At 42.2% G+C, this 20,674-nt stretch overlaps 1 protein-coding gene across 6 annotated transcripts in view; it reads left to right on the forward strand.

Annotated features, from left to right (window-relative positions):
• Window positions 1-20,674, forward strand: part of ANKS1B (ankyrin repeat and sterile alpha motif domain containing 1B) — an 811,229-nt gene that overhangs the window by 731,792 nt on the left and 58,763 nt on the right. For all 6 annotated transcript variants that reach the window (XM_054574655.1, XM_054574656.1, XM_054574657.1 and 3 more), the window contains 2 exons: window positions 6,074-6,181; window positions 8,136-8,315. In XM_054574655.1, the coding sequence (XP_054430630.1) occupies window positions 6,074-6,181; window positions 8,136-8,315 (288 nt within the window). The remainder of the gene's footprint in view (window positions 1-6,073; window positions 6,182-8,135; window positions 8,316-20,674) is intronic.

A 20,674-nucleotide genomic window follows, 5' to 3' on the forward strand; every position in this document is an offset into this window, starting at 1 on the left:
CTCAGTTGGCAAGTAGCTAGAAAGGGAAAAGGAGGGGACAGTCTACCCCCTTAAAATGGAAGGGAGATTCCAAATGCAGATGAAGCTGTTTCATCCTAAAGACCATTTAAAGTGAAACAAAGTAAAAATCGCTCTCTAACCAAAAATGCAGAAATGAAGAGGATGTGCCATGATCACTGGAATGGCGCGTGTGCTCAGCAGTGCTGCCCGTGTGGTCTCTGGGGGACTCCAGCTACATGTGTTATTTCACGTCTGTCAGCTAAATCCAAACTCCAGAATAGAACAAATGCAGAATGTGACACTGAGGAAGATTATGTGGATTTGCCATTTTCCCTGGAGGACTTGGTCCAGCCGGTAATAAACACATTGAGATTTCATGCGGAACCTAGAGACATGACTTTCCTTTGTGACTCATGTGCATTCTTGGGGTTTTCATTGGTGTTTTTCGTATCGCGTCTAAGCAAATATGGCAGTGAAAGTGGAAATTGTCAGAGGATAGGACTTTTTAATGACATGCAATGTTTGACATCCAGAAGAGAATCACAAACTAAATTTCCAACAATAAGGGAATGATTAGTGAATTAGGACATGCTTCTCTAAAGCAATAATATGGTACTGTGGAGATACTTAAAATGTCTACTGAGAGTTGAATATGTAGGAAAGCTCTTTAGCTTTAATATTGGGTGAAAAAAGTAAGGTGAAAATTGTATTGACAATATGACCGCTACAAAGCATAATCACGGGGACAAAATGAAAGGAAATATTCCTAAATGCAAATAGCCCGTGGATACCTTGCTCTCTTATTTGTTTTTCTGTATTTTCTGTCTCTACCATGGGAAAGTAGTATTGTTATTATAACCAAAACGTTGTTTAATTTTTAAAAAGCAGATGAAGAAAAAAACATGGTTAATTTACATCACCTTAAATTTAACGTTTCATTTATAGCACATTAAATTTTGAAAGGAAAAAAAGAAGTCTAGGTACACTGACTTTCAGTGTTGCTGTTCCAATGTGACCTATTTGGTGCAAGGGTAATGTCATGGTATTGTCTAGCACAGTTCCCACAGCTAAACCCAGAGACATAATACTATAGCATTGGCACTCAGCACAGTCATTCTCCTTTTGCTGGAATATGCAGTGGGGTTTCTGCCGTTCTTCCATTTAATTGACACTGCAGAAAACTGGTAGAGGTAGCTACTATTCTGATGAATGGATACCAATATGCGGCTGGCCCATGCTGTTTCAGTAATGTTCCTTGCCGTTGACCCACATTTCTCATGATAGTTGTAGTAAAAACCATTAAGAAAACATGCACTCACTTTCATCTCTTACCTATCAGAACTGGCCAGTTGGAACCATATTCTTATGCTCATGTGTATAATAATTTTTGCTTAGTTAATGGTTTGACAGTGTAGTTATTTGTGCTCAATCTCTCTAAGTTTCCCTTTTGAGTTCTCCAAATAATTTGTGACAGAAATTCAGTTGTTTTTTTGAGGTGAACTGAATTGTGTCAATATCTTAGAATAACTACATCCCCAATATACTACCATTGCTTTACCTGTTCTTCCCATTGGGCTCCTTGTACATGCAGTTAGCTTTCACCCACACAGTAATGAAAACCGTGCAGATCTTTTCTCTACCACAGTAACCATTGCTCTGGCTTTCCTCCTCCCTCCCCCCAGCTTTTTGAAAACTAAATGTTTGTAAACCGACCAGTCATCAGTCACGGTGCCTGGGGTGGTAGGATTTCACTGCCTCCCTGTCACTTACAATGGTGGCAGCGATGGTCAAATGTTAAGCTGCTCTCACTCAAGGCAAACCCGACTGCCTTTGGACTTGACTTCTCCGTAACAGCTGTCTTTCTTTGGAAAACACTCTCTAATTGTCTTGCTGATTGGATTCCATGTTGTTGAGTTGGAAGTTTTGAAGCCAAATGTCACCTTCCCTACCACTCTACTGTTAGCCAACTGGTATTGACTCCTGGGTTGATGAGGACTTCCGGGTCTTTGTCTACACAGGTGTCCCCCACTATCTGAAAGTAGAGCACGCCTATGAAAACTTTCTTAAGCCGAAATGGCTCCAATCAAAGAAGAAATTACCTTAAGACACATCTTACTAATAACACATGCGCAAAATAAATGGCGATAAAGCACAGATGCTCACAGAGTTCAAAGCTGTGGTGGGTTGATGCCAAGGTGCTGAGTGTGGTTCCCCGGAAAGGGGCTTGGCGGGGCTGCTCGCGGATGCTCAGAGGGCATACGCTGCCTCTGTAACAGCTCCCTGCAAAACAAACACCATTTTTGATTTTCACTTTTTTAGGTAAAAGTAAAAATCCTCCTCAGGTTTCTTTTAGTTAGCAACAGGACGAACGACCATAGGCCTGTCATGAAAGCAAAATGGTGCAAAGTAAACTTTTCAAAAAGCGGGGGATACTGGTCTATGCATTTCACAGGGAATTCTGCAGGGTACCTTCCTGAGCTCTTTCGTTCTGGCTTTCGCATTGCTATAAGCCTCGTCCAAAACTGAAACTCTTATTTTAATGTCTCTCAGATGATGAAGACCCAGTTTAAATGTTCTGAACATAACAACTCAAAATAAAAAGCACCATCTTAAGGCACATCCTAACGGTATAAACAGTAGTGTAGCTGAAGTTACCGAGGTTAATGCCAAGAGGAAGGCATGGTGGGTGGGAAAGAGCAGGCTAAGTATCAGGTGCAGTCCTCACCATGACCCGTTCTCAATGTGACCACAGACGAGGCACCCAGTATTCCTGAGTCTCCGGGTTTGCATTTCTAAAATAGGAATGATGATGTTATTGTAAAGATTAAACAAGACATTTATACCCGTATATAATGCATTTGACACAGTTTCTAGCACAATTAGAACATAGAACTAGAACATAGCAAATGTTTAGTAATACTTATCATTATCTTCTATGATATGTGATCATTTCTAATAAATAAGGAGCTACCCAAATGTTCTTCATATGTATCATTGCTCTGTGTTAATCTTTTCATTTTTTCTATCTATCCACCCTTCCATCCCCCTTGGGGTAGTCCTGTGGAGGAGACAGCACTGGGGCTCCAGCAAATGGCTCAGCGTACCTCCTGTCGCAAATTAAATGGTGTGCATGGAAGGACAGCATACGTTCTTCTAGATTAGGTGTAGGGTTAAACTTATAGCTAGAAACTAGATCCATTCCCATCAGTACCTGTCACTTCAACGAGGGCTTTTCCAAGGTTAACCATGTCTTTTCTTGCAGAACACCAGCACATTTGTTTGATGTGATTAGCCATGAAGATGACCAAGTCTCTGTTTTTCTGGGTCATGATTTCTGTGCATCCTTTGGGTCTGTTAGCTGGAATAAGCACACCAGCCAGGTTGCATCTTCTCTGTGCTGTAAACTCTGCTGGTTATTCTCACAATTTCATTCTTCATCTTCCCAACAACATTTGAGATTGGCATGAACTTTCTCACATTATGGGTGAGAAAATAGAGACCAGAGGAGTCAGGTCACTTGGCTACGACTGAGTTGTGAGACTGTAAACCAGAAGTAGCAACAGAAGTTACACCAGCTCAGTTTTACCAGTTATTTGTTGTTTAGTGTCCATTACATGTCAAAATAATTTTTAATGTCTTTATTACTCTAAAAAGCATTTCTTAGCAGAACTTAGCACCGTCAGCATCAGATCCAATCACCTACTGGGAGAAAGGCAGTGGAGGTTTTATGGAAAGAATTTACCAGTATCTCCAATAGAAGCCTTCGGCAAAGTAACAAGAATAAGAAAGTGTAATGTTTTTAGAAATACAACATACATTTGAAAAGGGAAATATATTTTTCTGAAATGAGGGAATTCTTTGATCTTTATGCTTAAAAAAAAAAAGAAGAAACAATGCAAGAATACAAAGGCATTTATCTGGGTCATATAAACAGCATTGCCTTCAAGTAAGCAGCACTAGGATCACATTGCTTAGTATATTTGTAAATCATCGAAAGAAGGAGTTTATGGTGAAATTCCAGATTTGCAAAAACTGCCAGGCTCCTCCAGGTAGTGGAATGCCAGGCTGACTAATGTAAATGTGGAAAGAACTCACAGGGCCGTGTGAGTGGGCAGGCGGGCTGCAGATGGGCTTCTGCGTGGACAACTGTACGATAAGAAATTTAGGGAGAAATAATTCAAACCATCTTCCCAAGATTAAAGGGCTTTGAACTATCAGCTGTAACAAAATTAAGAGGTTTTACGGTCAGTGTATGTTTTTGTTCCTCGTCATTCCTACAGTAGCTAGGAGGCCAGCCAGAAATCAAAAGTGGTTACAAGGGGCATTTAAAAAGGGAATTAAAAGCAGAAAATAGTATCTTGTTCAAATGTAAAGCCGTGGTTCACTTTACGTGGAATATTGTGAGCAATGTTTTCAGCAAACCTGAAGCAGTTGTGCTAGGGTAGGAGGTGGTACAGAGAACGCGAACTAACGATCTAAGGGAAAGAGGACCTGTGCTATGAAAACAAACGGTGAAGATTAGGATTCGTCAGCCTGGGAGGACAAAGGTTTATAAAATCACTGGGATGTGGTGCATGTGGACAGTTTAAGTGCTAGTTTAAAATCTAAAGAAATTCTGGCAGAAAAGTCAACAAGCTAATTGACAAAGAGGCAAATAAAAATTCAATGTTAGCATAAGATGAAATGCCCAAGGAAATGTTCACCCCTGCCCCTTGAAAAGAGAGAAACTTTTGAAATCATTTACCCAATGGGTAGTATACTTTGGGAACTAGTTACCCCACAATAGTTGCTATATCCTGGAATGGCATGTGGGCAGGGGCGGGGTAAATACATTTCTTGTGAATGCATTTACATGTTATATTAATATTTGGAGATCTGCCCAAACTTTGCAGTTTACCTTGGAGTAGAACAAGCTTTGAAATCAGCAAACCTGATTCAAATCCCAGAGCCAGCTCGTGCTGGCTCCTGGATAGGCAGTTCACCACTCTGACTGACCCGCCGTCTCCTCATCTATAAAGCAAGAAGGGCCCCTTCCAGATCAGGTGGAGGGAAGATTGAAAGGGGCAGCATACACAAAGCTCCCGGAAGGGTAGGAACTGAGGCTCCTTTCAAATATTGTTCTCTTTATCATCTCTTCTACAAGGTGCCCTTTGCAGCACTGTCAGAACTTAAAATCCCATCCTAGGGAGGCTGTGAGTCCCCCAAGTAGGCAGTGCTTGATTATAACCCTCCTTTGCTACTTGTACCTATATTAACATTCATTCTTTACTCCTCACTGAGCCCCTGTTATTTCAGGCTTTGCTTTAGGAGTTGGGGAAGTAAGCAATAAAGACGCACCACGGCCCTGCTCTCAGGAAGCTACCTGGGGGAGAGGGGCACGTAAACACTACCCTGTAAATAAAGGTATTTCAGAGAGTGATAAAAATAGGAGCACAGGTAGAGCATGATGGGGTTGAGGGCTCGATGCTTTTAGTGAGGACATGTGGGGAGGCCTCTGTGAGGAGACAACTGAGCAGAGGAACGAGAAGGCGTCCTGTGACAATCTCAGGGCCAGTGTTCTAGGCAGATGGACAAGCAGTGGTAGAGACCCCAAGGCGAGAATGCGTATGGAACGAAATGGAGAAGGCCAGCGTGACCGAGCGTCCTGAATGGCGGGGAGGGAGGCAGGGACACAGAGACAGACGGCAGGCAACCAGCCCTGTGGCACCTTGCGGCCAGGTCAGGACTCGGGTTTTATTCTAAACGCAGTGGCAAGCTGTGGGAGAGTTCAGCTGGTTAAGGAGAAGACTTGTGCTTTTTGAAAGGTCTTGCGGCCGCTGGGTGAAGGACGGGACCCTCGGGCAGCCTGCATAGAAGGGGCACCAGTTCCGCGTTTTCTTCCTACCCCCACTTCTCTGCTGCTCGAGACTGTCTCTGGTTATTTCTCTCAGGACTCGAAGGTTCATAGTGATCTCACACATCTGTCACGGTGTAGAGGTAGCTTTGCATAAGCCTCCTTTCATTCCTTCATCTTTTAGGACATAACACAATTTTCTCAAATGAAATATTTAACCCAAATGTATGTTCGTTTCAGGTTTTAAAAATCAATTTGATTGGCCACAGGAAACGTATTTTGGCGTCTCTGGGAGACAGGCTTCACGAGGATCCACCACAGAAGCCCCCTCGGTCCATCACCCTCAGGGTAAGTGCTCAGTATATTCATTTTCTTCTCCACTCGTAAACACAAAATTTATTCTGGGCCATATAATGAAATGACTGAAGCAATGAATCAGGAAGTACAGGCTGTTTTCCACATAGCTTACCTTACCGTAAAAAAAACAATCTCACTTCTGATTGTGTTTTGTAATACAAATTTTTTTTCTTTTTTGGTTAAATATATGTTTTTGAGGTTTAGGTACACATCAGACAAACCTCCACCTTAAAGAACCCCTCCCACTACTGCATCCCACACTCCCATCTACACCGAGAGAGAGGAAATGAGATTTCTGTCAAACTTCTCAAACCCACAGAAAGAAAATCATTCAGAGACCACAGTTAAGTAAAGATCAATTTAAAATTAACCCTAGGGTCTTCTGCTTTTTAAGAAGTCAATATTTCCCAGTTTTACCCACTTCATAAATTAAGGACAGAGAAGCTGGAACTTTATTTAAGAAACTATTTCAGCTCTGTTTTAGAATTAAGGGTTAGCAAAACTAAAGAGAAGCCTTAGGTGGGGGAGAGGGGAGGAAGGCAAGGAGGAAAGAGTGGAAAGAAAGAATAACAGGCAACAATAGGCAGAATGGGGCGGGAGGAGCAGCCAGCAGTTGGTGGGTTTCACAAGTCCTATAGGAACTTCTCTAAAATTCATCCAGAAAGCTGGGATCTCCAGGAGCCGTTGGGGAGTCCCAGCTCTGTTCTCTTTATTTAGTCCTGCACTTGCTTGCTCCTGATTCCCTTTCTGCAAGTGTCAGAAAAAGCGGTGATAATAAACGATGAGCACAGCGTGGCACGTAGACAGAAGTGCCAGCAGTGAGATGCGGTAGAATGCCACTTACCAGGGAATTTCAGCCAACAGCATTACCGCCGCCAAGCAGAGGGTCGGCCGGGGGGGAGCTGTTACAAGTTGAGTCTGATTCACTTTTACAGAAGAAGATGCACAAAGATTTCGGGACGTCCAAGAGAATTGGCTCCGGGAGGAAAAGTGATTATTGAGGCAAATGGGATACCCTGGGACATTTGGAAGCTAGTTGAGGGCTTTGGGGATAGTGAGTAGAAAGGGGACCTATTTTCTCCCTCAATAAGAGGAACTTCAAATAAATTGGGAGCAAAATGAGGCTAGAAAGGAATTATTGCCTTGCCTTTGTTCAGCTACACCAGAGGGGAGAGAGATGTAGGCACCGGCAGTTGAACCACCCAAAAATGACCATTCCCTGCCCCTTACTTGACCTTCTTTCCTTCCGCTCCTGAACCCGTCCCTCTGACTTCCTCAGAAGACATTTAGGAGAACAACAAACAGCAATTCCCAAGAAAAAGTGCAGAACTTTAATTCGTCAAAGGAGGTCCTGAAAGTCTAGGGCAGGCCTGGGAGCCAGCACCTCCAACCCTCCTCTCTCTCACAAACACTAGAACCCAGCTGTAAGCCACCCCTTGTCTTACTTCTGAGTCACCTTTGCCACTGAAAATCCTTGTATGCATCCCGCTGCTGTCTGCACATGTGACCTGCTCCCTGTCCCTCCTGTGTCCGGCGCCCCACCTGACTGCCAGACCACTCCTGGAGGGAGGATCAAGCCCTGCCATTCCCATTTGAGCTCCCTCGTTGTGGCATCTGCCACGGCGAGGACTCTCCCTTCTAAACACGCGGGACAGTGTCCAGGCTGCCCGACATCTGTGGCCTCTCCCCTGAGATCACCCACTTTGCTGACGTAAGAAAACAGCTGATTGTTCACACTTGAAGCGTTTGGCCTGAAAGCCTTAGGGGGAAAAGTATTGACTAGATCACACCATTCATAAAATGGTGGCGCGTCATCCATTCCTTGGCAGTTGATTCAAAAATGAGTCCCCAGCCCCACCGTTTGTCTTGTCAGTATTTCACAATTTTGCAACCAAAGCTTAGCCGCAAAAACGTGGTATTTACTTCGTGATGTATTTCCATTCAGGAACCCAGTGGTAATCACACTCCTCCTCAGTTGTCTCCATCACTTAGCCAAAGCACTTACACCACTGGTGGCTCCCTAGACGTTCCTCACATTATCATGCAGGGCGATGCAAGGAGGAGAAGAAATGAAAACTACTTTGATGATATTCCCCGATCAAAACTGGAGAGGCAGATGGCCCAGGTAAGGTGTTAAAAGCCTCTGTGACGTTTTTGCCTTTCACCCATATCAAGTAATGCTTTCTGATGCTGACCAATAGCTAATGATGCCTCTGGTCCACACCAGCTGGAATTTTACCGTTTTATGCCATGGCTTTCATTCCCTGCTTGCGTGAACTAGACTGAATCAGACCTTCTTGGGAATGGAAGGTATGCATAGGTTCTTGTTATTCATTCCTACTAACGAAATTATGTCCAATCTCATTGCATCCTGAAAAGCTTGGCCCTAAAGGGAATAATTACTGGGCAAGAATCAAATCATAATGAAAATGAATAATACAATTCTAGATTATAAAATGTAAATTGGCTAGATGACAAGGCAGAAATCAGAGGGAAGTATTAACTCCAATGATGTTGTTAATTTCCTCCCAAGTTTACACATTTGTATAGAATTTTACTGTTGGGACTAGTTACATCATCTCGTGTTGTCACCTTCAGTAGCTGAAAATGATGATGCTGCCCGACACAGATAACGGAAAAGAGAGATCGTCATGCTTGGACCTTTCCATGTTTTGGTACGCATGTCCGTGTCTGGCCTGTCCTCACGTGGCTGCTCAGAAACTTGAGTCAGCCATCACCAAAAGGTGGCGCCGTTTGTAAAAGCACGTTCAGATGGACAGTTGGCCGTGCCATTTACCTCTGAGATTCAAAAATATGTATTTGTTGACAATGATTGGCAGATTCAACTCTTTCCAGCCTCATTCTAGTTTTAGACTGATGTGTTAAGAGGTTTCTCTCTGCCTCCCACACCTAAGATGAAAATCTCTAGGTGAAAATTTGACTATAATTGCTTCACCGTGGTTGTTAAATATTTTTCTCAACTGTTTGGTGAGATTCTGTTTTTAAAGCCTTTGGTAAACATTCTATGCTGCCACTCACAAAAGAAAAATGTGAAGATAATGTTCTGGAAGCCATGGCTATTCTGCCTGCAAATGCCCCAGGAAGAAAAGCCTTGATATATGGTGTCTCATTTTCGCACTCTCAATTCTGAATTGTCCTCAGAGTTCTTTGTGCAGGGAATGGTAATGTTGGGATTATTGAGAATCCTTTATTGAAGGGAGATGGAAAATGAAGGAGAGAGAAGAAAAGAATAATTTTTCCCTTTCTCTCTTGTTAAGTATTGTCTTTTAATCCTTATTACTGTTTTCACTGATGTTCTTTTAAATAAAGACTCTGAAAGCTTTTTTCTTCAAGCTGTTCATATATTTCCTGCTACTTGTTAGGATTTGTGAATTGCATATGTGCTTAAATCTCTCTAATGAGAACATTTCAGAGACATGGTACATTTTGACCTTGAACCATGTAGTCTTTATGTATTACAACAAACAAGGTCCTTTCTGAACCCTTCTCTGGGTAAGGAAGGATCATACATTGATGAACATTAGCTATTATTGATTGAGCTGACTTCAGGAACAGAATCATCCCTCTCAGCTGCTCATATAATTTATGAAATTTCTCCACATATTCCAGTTTTTTGAAAGAGGAAATTACTCTTTCTCCTAGATACGCACACTCGGAGGTAGTCTAGTGAGATTGCTCGCTCCCTCCCTTTATGAGATACATAAGCTGGGGCAGTAGTACCTTTGGAATAGCCTAGATATTTTTCTTATCTCACGAATCAGAATGCACCATGTTCAGGAATTGTCTTACCCTTGAGGAAATTGAATGAATTTGTATCTGACCAGGTGAGAAAGGCTCAAAGGCAGGAAGGGGGATAGATAAGCAGATGGGTGGGATGTGGTGAGCTATGGAGGGTCTGTGTGAAGGTGATTCTTCACCTCACGTGTACTGCTTACAGTGATCAAATGACTGATCATAGACATAGGCCTTTGTCAGCAACCAGGAGCTTATTAAGAGCTTTCTAAAATCCTGCTGTTCAATACAGCACTTTTGCTACAGAGAAAATAGGAGATGGCACTACAGAAATCTGATCAATAGGAAAAAGGGATTCTGGGATTGCAACTCTTTAGGCTATGTTAATTACAGCCTTTTACTTGTTGGCTTTAAGAGTGTTTCCTGATCCAGAAATGCCAAAAACTCATGGAGAAATAAACACTTACATCTCTTCAAAGCAGTGCCATTTCAAAGCTCTGACCTGTCCGGGTATTAAATGCTCGATAATTTTCTTGTTGAACAGTTTTATTTATGTGATTCTGCTGCCATCCCACCACTCCATCGATTTTTCTTCTCTTTTTCTTTTTGGTCATTTGCTTTGATAATTTTTAAAATTCACTTGCTTTCTAAAACCTATGTACTCCCTCAAACTTACGCGCTTAGCCGATAAAGCCGAGTCTTCCTGAAGACTTGCATTAGCAATTAAAACCCCAGGGAGCAAGCAGCCAGCTGGTTACACCTCCTTCCCACCAGGAGCCCAGTCCCAGCCGCTCTCTCCCGTGGGTTCCTCCCGGGAGGCTTACTGTAGTCTGGTGACTGCTTGCCTAACCAGTCTGTTTCTTGCTAAGTCACTGAAGTCCGTCTTCAGGGTTTCTTTCCTGTGGCTAAAAGAAAGGAAGGCACAGTTAAACAGAATCACCAAGACAGACCCATGTTTTCAGAAAATGCCCTAGTGCTTCCGGCTTGTCTGAGCCCCCACCAGAGTGATCTGGAAGTCCAGCCGTAGGCTCTTGGTAGCTGCAGTAATTTATAGGAGTTTTGGCTTCTTAAGGTCTGCTCCACAGATGTTTGGAAATGCTTTGCTTAACTTGGAAAACCAATGCTGAGAGTTAAATTGAGATAAATTTAATGTCTATTCCACATATTAATTCATTTGTTGGTCGATATTTTTTAAAAAGTAACACTAGAGTGGTGTTTAATTACTTGTTTTCAATGTAAACCAATATTAAAAATACCTGTCTTGGAATACCAGGGGTTTGCAAATATTGTGGTTGTTGTTTGCTTTATTCTGATAAGAGCAATATTCTGCCTTAAATTGTCTTAAATGAATATGTGAGAAACAAAATTGAGTTTAGTACTAATGGCATTTTTTAACCCACTAAGATTAATGATGTAAACACATCTAAACAATGGGTTTCCCATTATGCGTAAAACATAGCTTTTCAAGCCTATAAGTCTAAATTGGACACATTAGCTCAGAAATTCTGAAATGTTCCCCTCTTTCCATACGCCTAATAAATGAATGTTGCACTCACGTTCATAATACCTTAATGCATATAGAGCTTTTAAACTTTCAAAGTACTTTCACATCTGTTACCTTATTTTAGCACAAACAAGTAAGAACGTGGAAGATCAGCTTTTAAGTCGAGTACTGTGGAGATGAGATAGTAAATGAAAGTATGGAAAATATATCAGAAGGAGGAAAAATACTTTTAGTACTTTTAGTATTTACAGCCTCATCTCAATCTTCAGAAATTTTCTTGAATGACATTTAGGAGAAGCCAAAGTCCTCTTAAAATGAATACTAAAGGAGAGTAATGGAATTAATAAAGTTTAGAGACCACATCCTTCAAAGTTATGAAAAGAGTTCCCCAGTGCGAAACTTAAACCCATTTATAGAACTCCTCCATTTATAGAAAATATTTATGGAAAAATGAAATAATACTTCCTATTTTTACAAAATAAAAAAAGATTTCTAAATAGGAAGAGGAATACATATTTTTGTACACAGATGAGCTTAGTATTAATGAAGAAAATTCATAGTGTAGAAGTCCTTGTACTTTGAATACTCTCTTCTAAATAAAAATATTAATATTCCTGGGGCAGTGACCTTATCCGAGGCACACAAACCTGAAAGCAGGTGCGATCCACATTTTAAAGACAAAGAACCTGAGAAACTACATAACTTGGCCTGGTAGCACAGCCAGTAGGAAACCAGATTAGATCTTGCCTGGAGCAATATGTTGGGCTCTGTAAAGGCTTTGTCTAAATACTTCTAAATCATAGGAAGTTGATTCAGTTCAAAGTCTAATGTTTTCTGATCCAAACAGTAATACTTAGTAAGTATGACTAGATCAATTCCTACTCTCTTCGGAAGCATTTTACATATTATATTATTTCTACAAATATTCATTCTTTTTTAAATATTGTTAAAGGAAGAGAAATGGACACTGAGCCATGTAGAAAGCCTGCCCTGGCCAGCTCCAGGCCTGGGGCCTCAGGTGTGGTGTTTTAGGGAGCCCTCACCACCGCATCCTGTGGTGGAGGAAGCCCAGCCGGGCGGGCGCCTGCTGACCACTGCTGCCCAGCCGAGCCAGCACTCAGGCTCCACTCTCCGGTCCTGTCCTGGCTCCTCCCCGGTTCTGATGCTCTGTGGGCTACCTCTACTTAAAATGACACAAAATATTTTAATAACGGCTGAATACCACTAATTTCTCATGTGCTAGAATAGATGATGCTTACCTAGACATAGTGAGCAGTTTGGGGATAAAATTGCTAGCAGTTGAGTGGAAACACTGAATCAGCTCCTGGTTATCGCCACAAAACCCGTTACATGCAGAACTACAATGGCTGTGTGTTGATCCTTTCAGTGGGAACCCACCCTGCACTTCTCGGTAAAACGCTGCCCTTCACCCATGTTTGCAAAGAGCTGTGCACCTAGGTGTGGGGGTCGCCGCATTTACAGAGGTCCTGAGTGTGGGGTTTCTCCCGTGGGAATTCCATTTGGGTTTCTCCCTGGCTGTGTGACCTGTACTGAGTCATGTGGTTTCTCTGAACTTCTGTTTTCTTGTCATAGAATATATGGGTAACGCCTGCCTCTCAGATTTATGTGTATCAGATAATTCATGTGAAAGCATATTTCAAACTGTAAATTGCCACATATATATATACATATATATGTATATATATATATCTCACACACACACACACACATATATATATATATATATGTGATAGGACTAGCAGTTCAGATATATCACCCATCAGTCCCTAATTCCAAGGTCCCTAATTCATTGTAAGGCCAATCAATGCCAAAGCTATCATATGGTTATAGCAGTCTATAAAAACGATCTTTTTGTTCTAGTGTTATCCTTGCTTAGAATGCATATTGAGGATGGAATTGGAATTTTCCTCTTTATCACTTTGATTGTATGAATATGAAGGCTGCCGGGGAGCGTCCACCCTGACCGAGAGGGGTCTGTGCAGGTCAAAGCCCAGGAAAGCAGGGGAGACGCAAGAGTTCCCTGCAAATACAGGCTCTAAAAGGGTGCAGCAAAGGGAACCTCACAGTATTAGCATGTTGTCACTGTTCAGGGTAAGCGAACACATTGAGAAGGAAAGGATTAGGCTTTTTCCTTAAATGGAATTTAGAAATTTTTAGAAATACACAGTACACAAAATTGTTAGCTGTAGAAGCATGGGCATCTCAGGAAGCCGTGAGGCAAGTGCTTAGCCATCTCTGGAAAACAAGGGAGATTTTTACTTATTCTTTGATACTCTCCCTGGGAGGGCAAGCCTATTGTTCCTAGAGATTCTTCCCAGTGTTCTGACAATATGGGGATTTGCAGACTCAACCTTCAGACAATAGCACAACTGTGTTAAGAACAACAGCATTTTAAGTGATTTCCCCCCCAAACTAGACAGGTTTTTCTTTTTTTTTTTTTTAATGCTCATAAGTTAGTGGCTACTTCTGAATTTAGATTTTCATTACCCAGCTGTTCTTAGAAAGGCTTAGCCTGTCCATAGCATGTCCCTATTTGACAGCTTGTCCAGGTGATAAGCTGACACACCAGCTTCAGGGATAACTTGGGGCGCGGTTGATATCTGTGCCCTGCTTCAAACCAGGGACTCTGGACCACCAGCAGCCTATTCCTCAAAGCAGAAGTGGAAAAACATTGCTTTCGTACTTGAAACTTAGACCTGAGGGGTTGTTCACCTTATTTATTAACGTGGACAGTTAAGTGTCTTTTCTCAAAATCTGCGTTGCTTTCGCTGTGGTAACCTTGGAATCAGAAATTCTAATGAGTGTCCTTCAGGCCACACTGACATGTTACTGTCTGTCCTGTTCATTGGTCTTTAAAAGGTAACGGGAAGAGCTTTTTTAGGTTTTGCTACTTATCCTAAAAGTCTTGCTTCTTTTCTTCTCTATCAAGCCCATCAGTGAGGCAAATTAGCCGGCCAGAAGTTTGTTCTGACAGATGCTGGACAGACCGAAATTCCGCTAGTCATTTTGCTAACCTTCCCTCCATGTGCTGGGACTTAACCAAGGTGAATGTTTCCAATTAAAACCAGACCATGGGTTTTTAAAAAGAAATCAGTAGAAAAGATCCTACTTTCAACCGAATAAATTAAAAATCTAACAATATGTAAAAACCTTATTTCAGTGTCGCTGACCTTGTGGTATCCGTGGTGCCTCAGGCCTGCTGACATTGAGCAGCTTGCTCCCAAAAAGGCACACCACGCTATTTTCCCACTTGTTAAACTTTTGGAATGTGTCTCATTATATTCAGTACAGTTTTTGGGTCCGCAGGCCAGAGTTTGGTTGATACAATCCTACCTTGCTAAATTTCCAAGGGTAGGAAAATTCTCTTATTCTCCTTCTCCCTCTTCCTTTTCTTTTTTCAGTGTTAAAAAAAAAAAAAAATAGAGGTTTGGTTTTTTTTTTAACGTCTACAGGAAATAGGGCTGATTATGCAGTGCTGCTGAGTTAATTCCGTTTGTATGTAACTCTTCTAGATGCATGCAAGTAACAAGAGTTCAGCTCAAGATGTCTTAAGCACAAAAGGGCATGCACTTGAATCATTTCAAGTGCAAAGTCCAGGTCGGCCTGACCCCAGTGCCCGTGTGATATCTTGCCCTCTGGCCGTGTCTCTTCTGGGCTGGCTCTTTTCCCAAATAGGCTGTCCTGTGTGAGGGGAATTTTAAGGCCAGTTCTGGTTAACTTTGAACCTATGAGAAAGAGGGCTTATCTTTCCAAGAGTTCCCCAAAAAGTCCCAGGATTGAGTCCCACAGGTTCAGATCAGCCTGGTTTGGATCACTTATCTGCCCTGAGCTAATCACAAAGGAGTGTACGTGTATATGTGTGTTGGGGTGGGGGGAGGGGGTGTGCGTTGTGATTAACCAGGCATAGGTCACATGCCTGGAGGTGGTTTTCACTCCACCTGAACCACACAGACTGAGGGGTGGGAAGGGAGCTCCTCCCACTGATAGTCAAAGGACCATGGCCAGAAATAGGTATGGTTTCTAGGCAGACAGAGATAGCAATAGTGGGTACCTGCATAAACCCATTTTGCCTTTGAGTGGGCATGTGTGATAGAACATTGTTACATCACATAGGTATTGGCTCCATTTTTTCACACTCAACTTGATGTGATTTTTTTTAAAATATCAGATTTGAAGTAATTAGATTAGGGGGAAAATCATGCCTCTGGTATCAATGACCTCTCTTATTTTGAACAGTCCTTTTAGCTCCTCAGAGCCTGAGTTTTCTCTTCCCAAAGTGAGATTAATGCCCACCTCACTGCATTGTTTTGAGGCACAAGTAAAGGAATAATGTCAAGGTACAAAGCTGTATATTTGGGTTGCTTTAGAAATTGTTATTATTCTTTTGAAATAACGTCTAGCTTTTTTCTACACCATGCTTTTTCAAATGCAGCTGGGAATAAATGTATTTTAAAGTAGAGCTCATAATATTTAGCTGTGTTCTGCAAAACCGTTTCTATTTCCAGCTTATAAGACCAAAGTAACACTTCTCCACTGATACAGAAACAGTAGCTCTTCGGGATGCAGATACTGTGCAGGTTCCTATCCTGCTAGAACCTAATTAGCATTGGAGCTCCTTGGAATGGATTTATGGATGACATTCATACTTAAATACTTTTCAATACTTCATGAGTTAGCATATATCACTATATTTTATGTCAAAATAGTTTATTTCTCTTAAAATGTTGGCTATGTATGGGCAAGGCATGACTGACTCTTCCTTGGTCATTTTTTAATTCCCTGTAATAGGCACTACTCTGTAAAGTCTTGTGGATCAGCTTACTACACAAGGTTCAGGGTTGGAAGCAGAGCCAGGAGTCAAACCCAGGCAGCCTCACTTCACAGGCTGCGCTTTGACCACAGTGGTGATGAGCACCTGGGTTGTCTCTGCAAACTGGGTACCTGACACATTCAGGAAATTCTAGAGCCCCAAAGGGCTCCAGTGCAATGTTTTCAGTCCTTTGACAAATTCTATGAATAATATCTAATGCCTGAGGTAAGTGCAAGGTTTGTAGAGAGTTGAATCTCTAAGGTAGCATGCATAAACATTGTATTTGAAGAAAATCCTTCGCTCTTGACATCTAATTTTTCACTCTTTACAAATCAGGGACAGCAAACAATTGCTTTATGTCAACAGCTGTGAAATGAGGTGACTCCCTTTCTGTACGGGTCTCTGATTTAATGAGGTTTGAGTACAGCATCACACAAGGTTATGTTTTTTTTATGTGCATTTTTCTGTTCTTCTCTTAAAGAAAAACAGGATTTTAGGGTGGGAAGGGACCAGAAAATGTATGTAGTCCTGTCTCATGATGAGCACCCTTTGTAATACATCCTTAACAGAAAGCCACAAGTTTCCACTTCAACTTGTCACTGGAAAGGTGGCCCCCACTTCTTGAGGCATCCCTGTTGTCGGGAAAGCTCTAATTGGTAGAACTTTCATCTTATATTGATTTGACACAAACCTTCCTAAAACCCTTACATAGTTAATGATGTCTTCCAAAACAACTAAGAAGAAACCTGAGAACAGTTCTTTGAAGACAATTTAATGTCTTCCTTTCACTATATTAACCATATCCAGCTCCTTGCCAATATCATTCTGATAAGTGGGCTGTGGGTTACACAGCATCCTGATTCCCCAACTTGGGAAGCTTTCAAGCCTTTATTAATGGCCATGAATCTTATCTCCCTTCTCAGCCCTCAGTGGGGCGGGGGGTGGGGGGATTTGTTTAACCTTAATGCAGGATTTTACATTAATATTATTACTTTCCAGCTAAAATAGTTTTATCAAGCTTCCTTAATCCTAGTCTGTCAATGCCTTTTTAAAACTTGGTCAGCACTCAGTGTATCAGTGATCCTTCCTGACCACATAAGGTGCTCATTTTAAAAGCTTCCCTCAGAAAAGCATGCCTTTCCAGTAACCCACAATTGATTGATTTCAGTGTTAAACACAGAACTAAGGGGAAAACTGTAACCTACCTAACCCACCAGATAATTGTTCAACTAGACCTTTTTTTTTTTCTATATTTTCCACATGCATAAAATGAGGAAACAATGGGGGTCTCGAAAAACATCATTGAATGAACAGCTCTGTCCAATACCTCTTTTCTTACCAGAGGTGGGAAGCAATGTTAAGTATATAGCTAATAAATGGGCTTAAATAAAGAAAATGACAGATTCAGCTTGCAAGAAAGGAATGTAATATATATTTTAAAGAGATGTTACAGGCAAAGAACAGCATTACTTTGCAAAATCGAGTTTCTTTGCGGCCATTCATGTTATGATAAAAAGCTACTGCTTTCCTGAATGTTATTAATATTTCTGCTTTTTAGTCGTCCTGAAAAATAATTGTGACAGCATCCAAACCTTGAGGTAGAACAAGTAAAGTAGTCCCTGTCCCAATAAATAGTCTGCTCCCAGTTGCCTTAAATTCCCTACAACGCCCAGGGAAGCTGGGGTACTATACAACAGAATCTAGGCTTAGTGTTCCATTTTTTCCTTTGCTCTATTTTTTCCCTGTGAAGAGATTTCATAAATAATTGTGTAATGTCACTTAGGGCTACAACTGTCATATTAGGGAATGCAGGTTCTATATTATCTCTACAAATGAATAACAGGAATCTTATAGCCTATATAGTTCTCTCCTGCTTTGGCAGCTGAGGGCTTATGTTATGTGTTCTCAGTACCAGAATCAGAGTTGGAAGGAAGGAAAGAAGGTAGGTCAACTGTAACTGAAAGACTAAAAAATTTTTTTAATTGTGGTAAGAATAAATGAATGAATGAATAAACAAATAAATGAAAGGGTCAGTGGTTAAAAAAAAAAAAAAATCCCTGCATTTGAATCGTTCACAGTGCAGTTGAAGAATCACACACAGTTGGTTCAGGGCCCTGTGAGTCTCACAAAACCCACCTGAAAGAAGAGGAGGAGGATCGCTCCTGTACCTACAACAGAAGAAACGATAAGATGCTGGGCCTGTGGGGTAATACGGGAGAGACAAAAGGTTGTGATTCTCTGATTTCCAGGCAGGGCTCAGCTAGTGGCCGTGCAAGAAGACGCCACGGGGCTGTTTCTGCTAGAAAAGATGCAAACGAGGTGTTTGACTGAACTGAGTTTGTTTGACTCCATCCTTTGACAGGTCTCATCTCATTTTAGTCTCTGCTCGAGAGCCGCGGAGTCCACTGGCCCCTGGCCAAGGCCTCCTTTGTTGGGGTGCCCTTTTTTCTTTTGCCTTTGAAGCTGTTTTGTTCACTCTTCAAGTTTGTTTCTAGCAAAAGCTAGAGAAGTCCTGCTCTGTTATCCGAGGGAAGGAATTAACTTTGTTATTCCTTTAGCTTTTGCTTGGAACCTTCCCTGTTTCTTGTTGGATTCTTTCTGGTCAATATCTGAGCACCCCTTAATGTGAAAGAATTATGACAAACATAAGGAAGAAACAGAAAAGGCCAGTTGTTTTTTTTTTTCAGGGCTAGAACAAGGCAGGAAACTTCATCTCTGATAGAATCTGACCAGAGGGCTCTATTCATCCAAGTTCCTTTTTTTAAACTAGTTCCACAGCCGACTCGCAGAAGGCCTTTGGAGCCTAATTGGTATTGAAATGATGGAGGTATCTTAAGCTTGCTCCATTCCAAGACTCTACAGTCAGCCTCTGAATCCCAGTTTACTCCTGGCCGTCACTGTGGACAAAGGATGGTGTCCGTAGCAGTTACCGTCCTGTAAACATCAACTAAAAGCAGGATGGATCCCTACTCACTTTGTAACCCGTCTCACACGCAGTCAGCAAGCAGTAACTACCCTTGAGTGAATGTGTAGGTGCCAAGGGAACAGGTTCTTAGGCTTTAAAGTTTTTTTCAGATTTTCAATTTCTGCTCAAAAGAGTAATCCCTTTACAGTGGGCACAGCATAGACCTGATTTGGGTGTAAAATGCTGGGTGCTCTGAGCAAGTGGCGCTGAAGGAAGCGAGGGAGTTGGTCTTGCAGTCTGTGGCGGAAGGACATTTCCGGCTGAGAGGGAAACAGATGGAGCAAGAGTGTGCTTTGCTGTTCGGAACCAAGGGAGCAGGAGGAGGGACTGCAGTGAGGAGGGCGGAGAGGGAAGACAGGGAGCCAGAGGATGGCGATCTTTGCAGGCATGGGTAGGACCCCGAATTTTCTTCTGAGTTACATGGAGCAAAGGCGCGCGATCTGGCTTACATGTTTAATGAATCATGGTGTGTATTATGTCGTGGATAAGGACTACGGCGGCAAGGAGGGAAGCAAACGAGCGAGACCAGTTTGGATGCTAACGAGATAATCCAAGTAAGAAAAAATAGTGGCCTGGGCCAGGTAGTGACAGGAGGGCAAGATTTTAGAAGTAGATTCAATAGGGTTTCCTACGGGGTTGAGTGCGAAATGTGAGTCAAAGGATGACTCCAACTGGAAGAAAGGGGTTGGCGTTTGCTGTGGTCAGAAAGCTGAAAGCGCCAGTGCGATAATCAGCTTGGTTTTGGGCATTTAAGGTCAAGATGCCCATTAATCATCAAAAGTATGATGATTAATCATCAAAAAAGTGTCGAGAAGGCACCTGGGTATCCAAGTCTGGAGTTCAGAAGAGAGGTCTGGGCTGGAGATACAAGTTTGAGGGCTGGGACCGGAGGAGATCACCTAGTCTAGCCAGACAAGGGGAAAAGACTGAGGATCAGGGGTGACGGGATCATGGGAACCAGCCAAGAAAGCTGAGAAATGGAAGGCATGGTCACGTGTGTCAGATAGGTCAGGGCAAATGAAGGGCTGGATTTGGCAGCGTGGAGGGCACTGGGAAGAGAAGTTTCAGTAGCGTGGGCTCAGGTAAGGACAGGGAAAGGAGCCTGTATGGACACTTCTTGGAAAGCATAGCTTCCTAAGGAAGAACACTGAAAAAAGAAATTGAGTACGACTTCAAGGAGGATGTTGAGTCAAGGGAAGAAGCCTGACTGCTCCGAGTAGACGTGACAGCCTTTCTGAGAACGCTTCAGTAAAGGGGGGGAAAGGGGGTGGTTGGCGGCAGCGGGGCGGGGGGTGGGGCGGTGGCGATGGACGATGAAGGGGAGAGAACTTCCTGTAAACTACTGGATTGCTACTAGTTGAACAGAAAAGAAGCTCACCTGTAGGAGGAAGACTCTGGAGATAGGTGATACGTGTTTATTTTATTCTTAGA

Source organism: Pteronotus mesoamericanus, unplaced genomic scaffold (genome assembly GCF_021234165.1).
Source record: "Pteronotus mesoamericanus isolate MK-2021 breed Mesoamerican mustached bat unplaced genomic scaffold, CSHL_Meso_final contig_263, whole genome shotgun sequence".
Classification (NCBI taxonomy): Eukaryota; Metazoa; Chordata; class Mammalia; order Chiroptera; family Mormoopidae; genus Pteronotus; species Pteronotus mesoamericanus.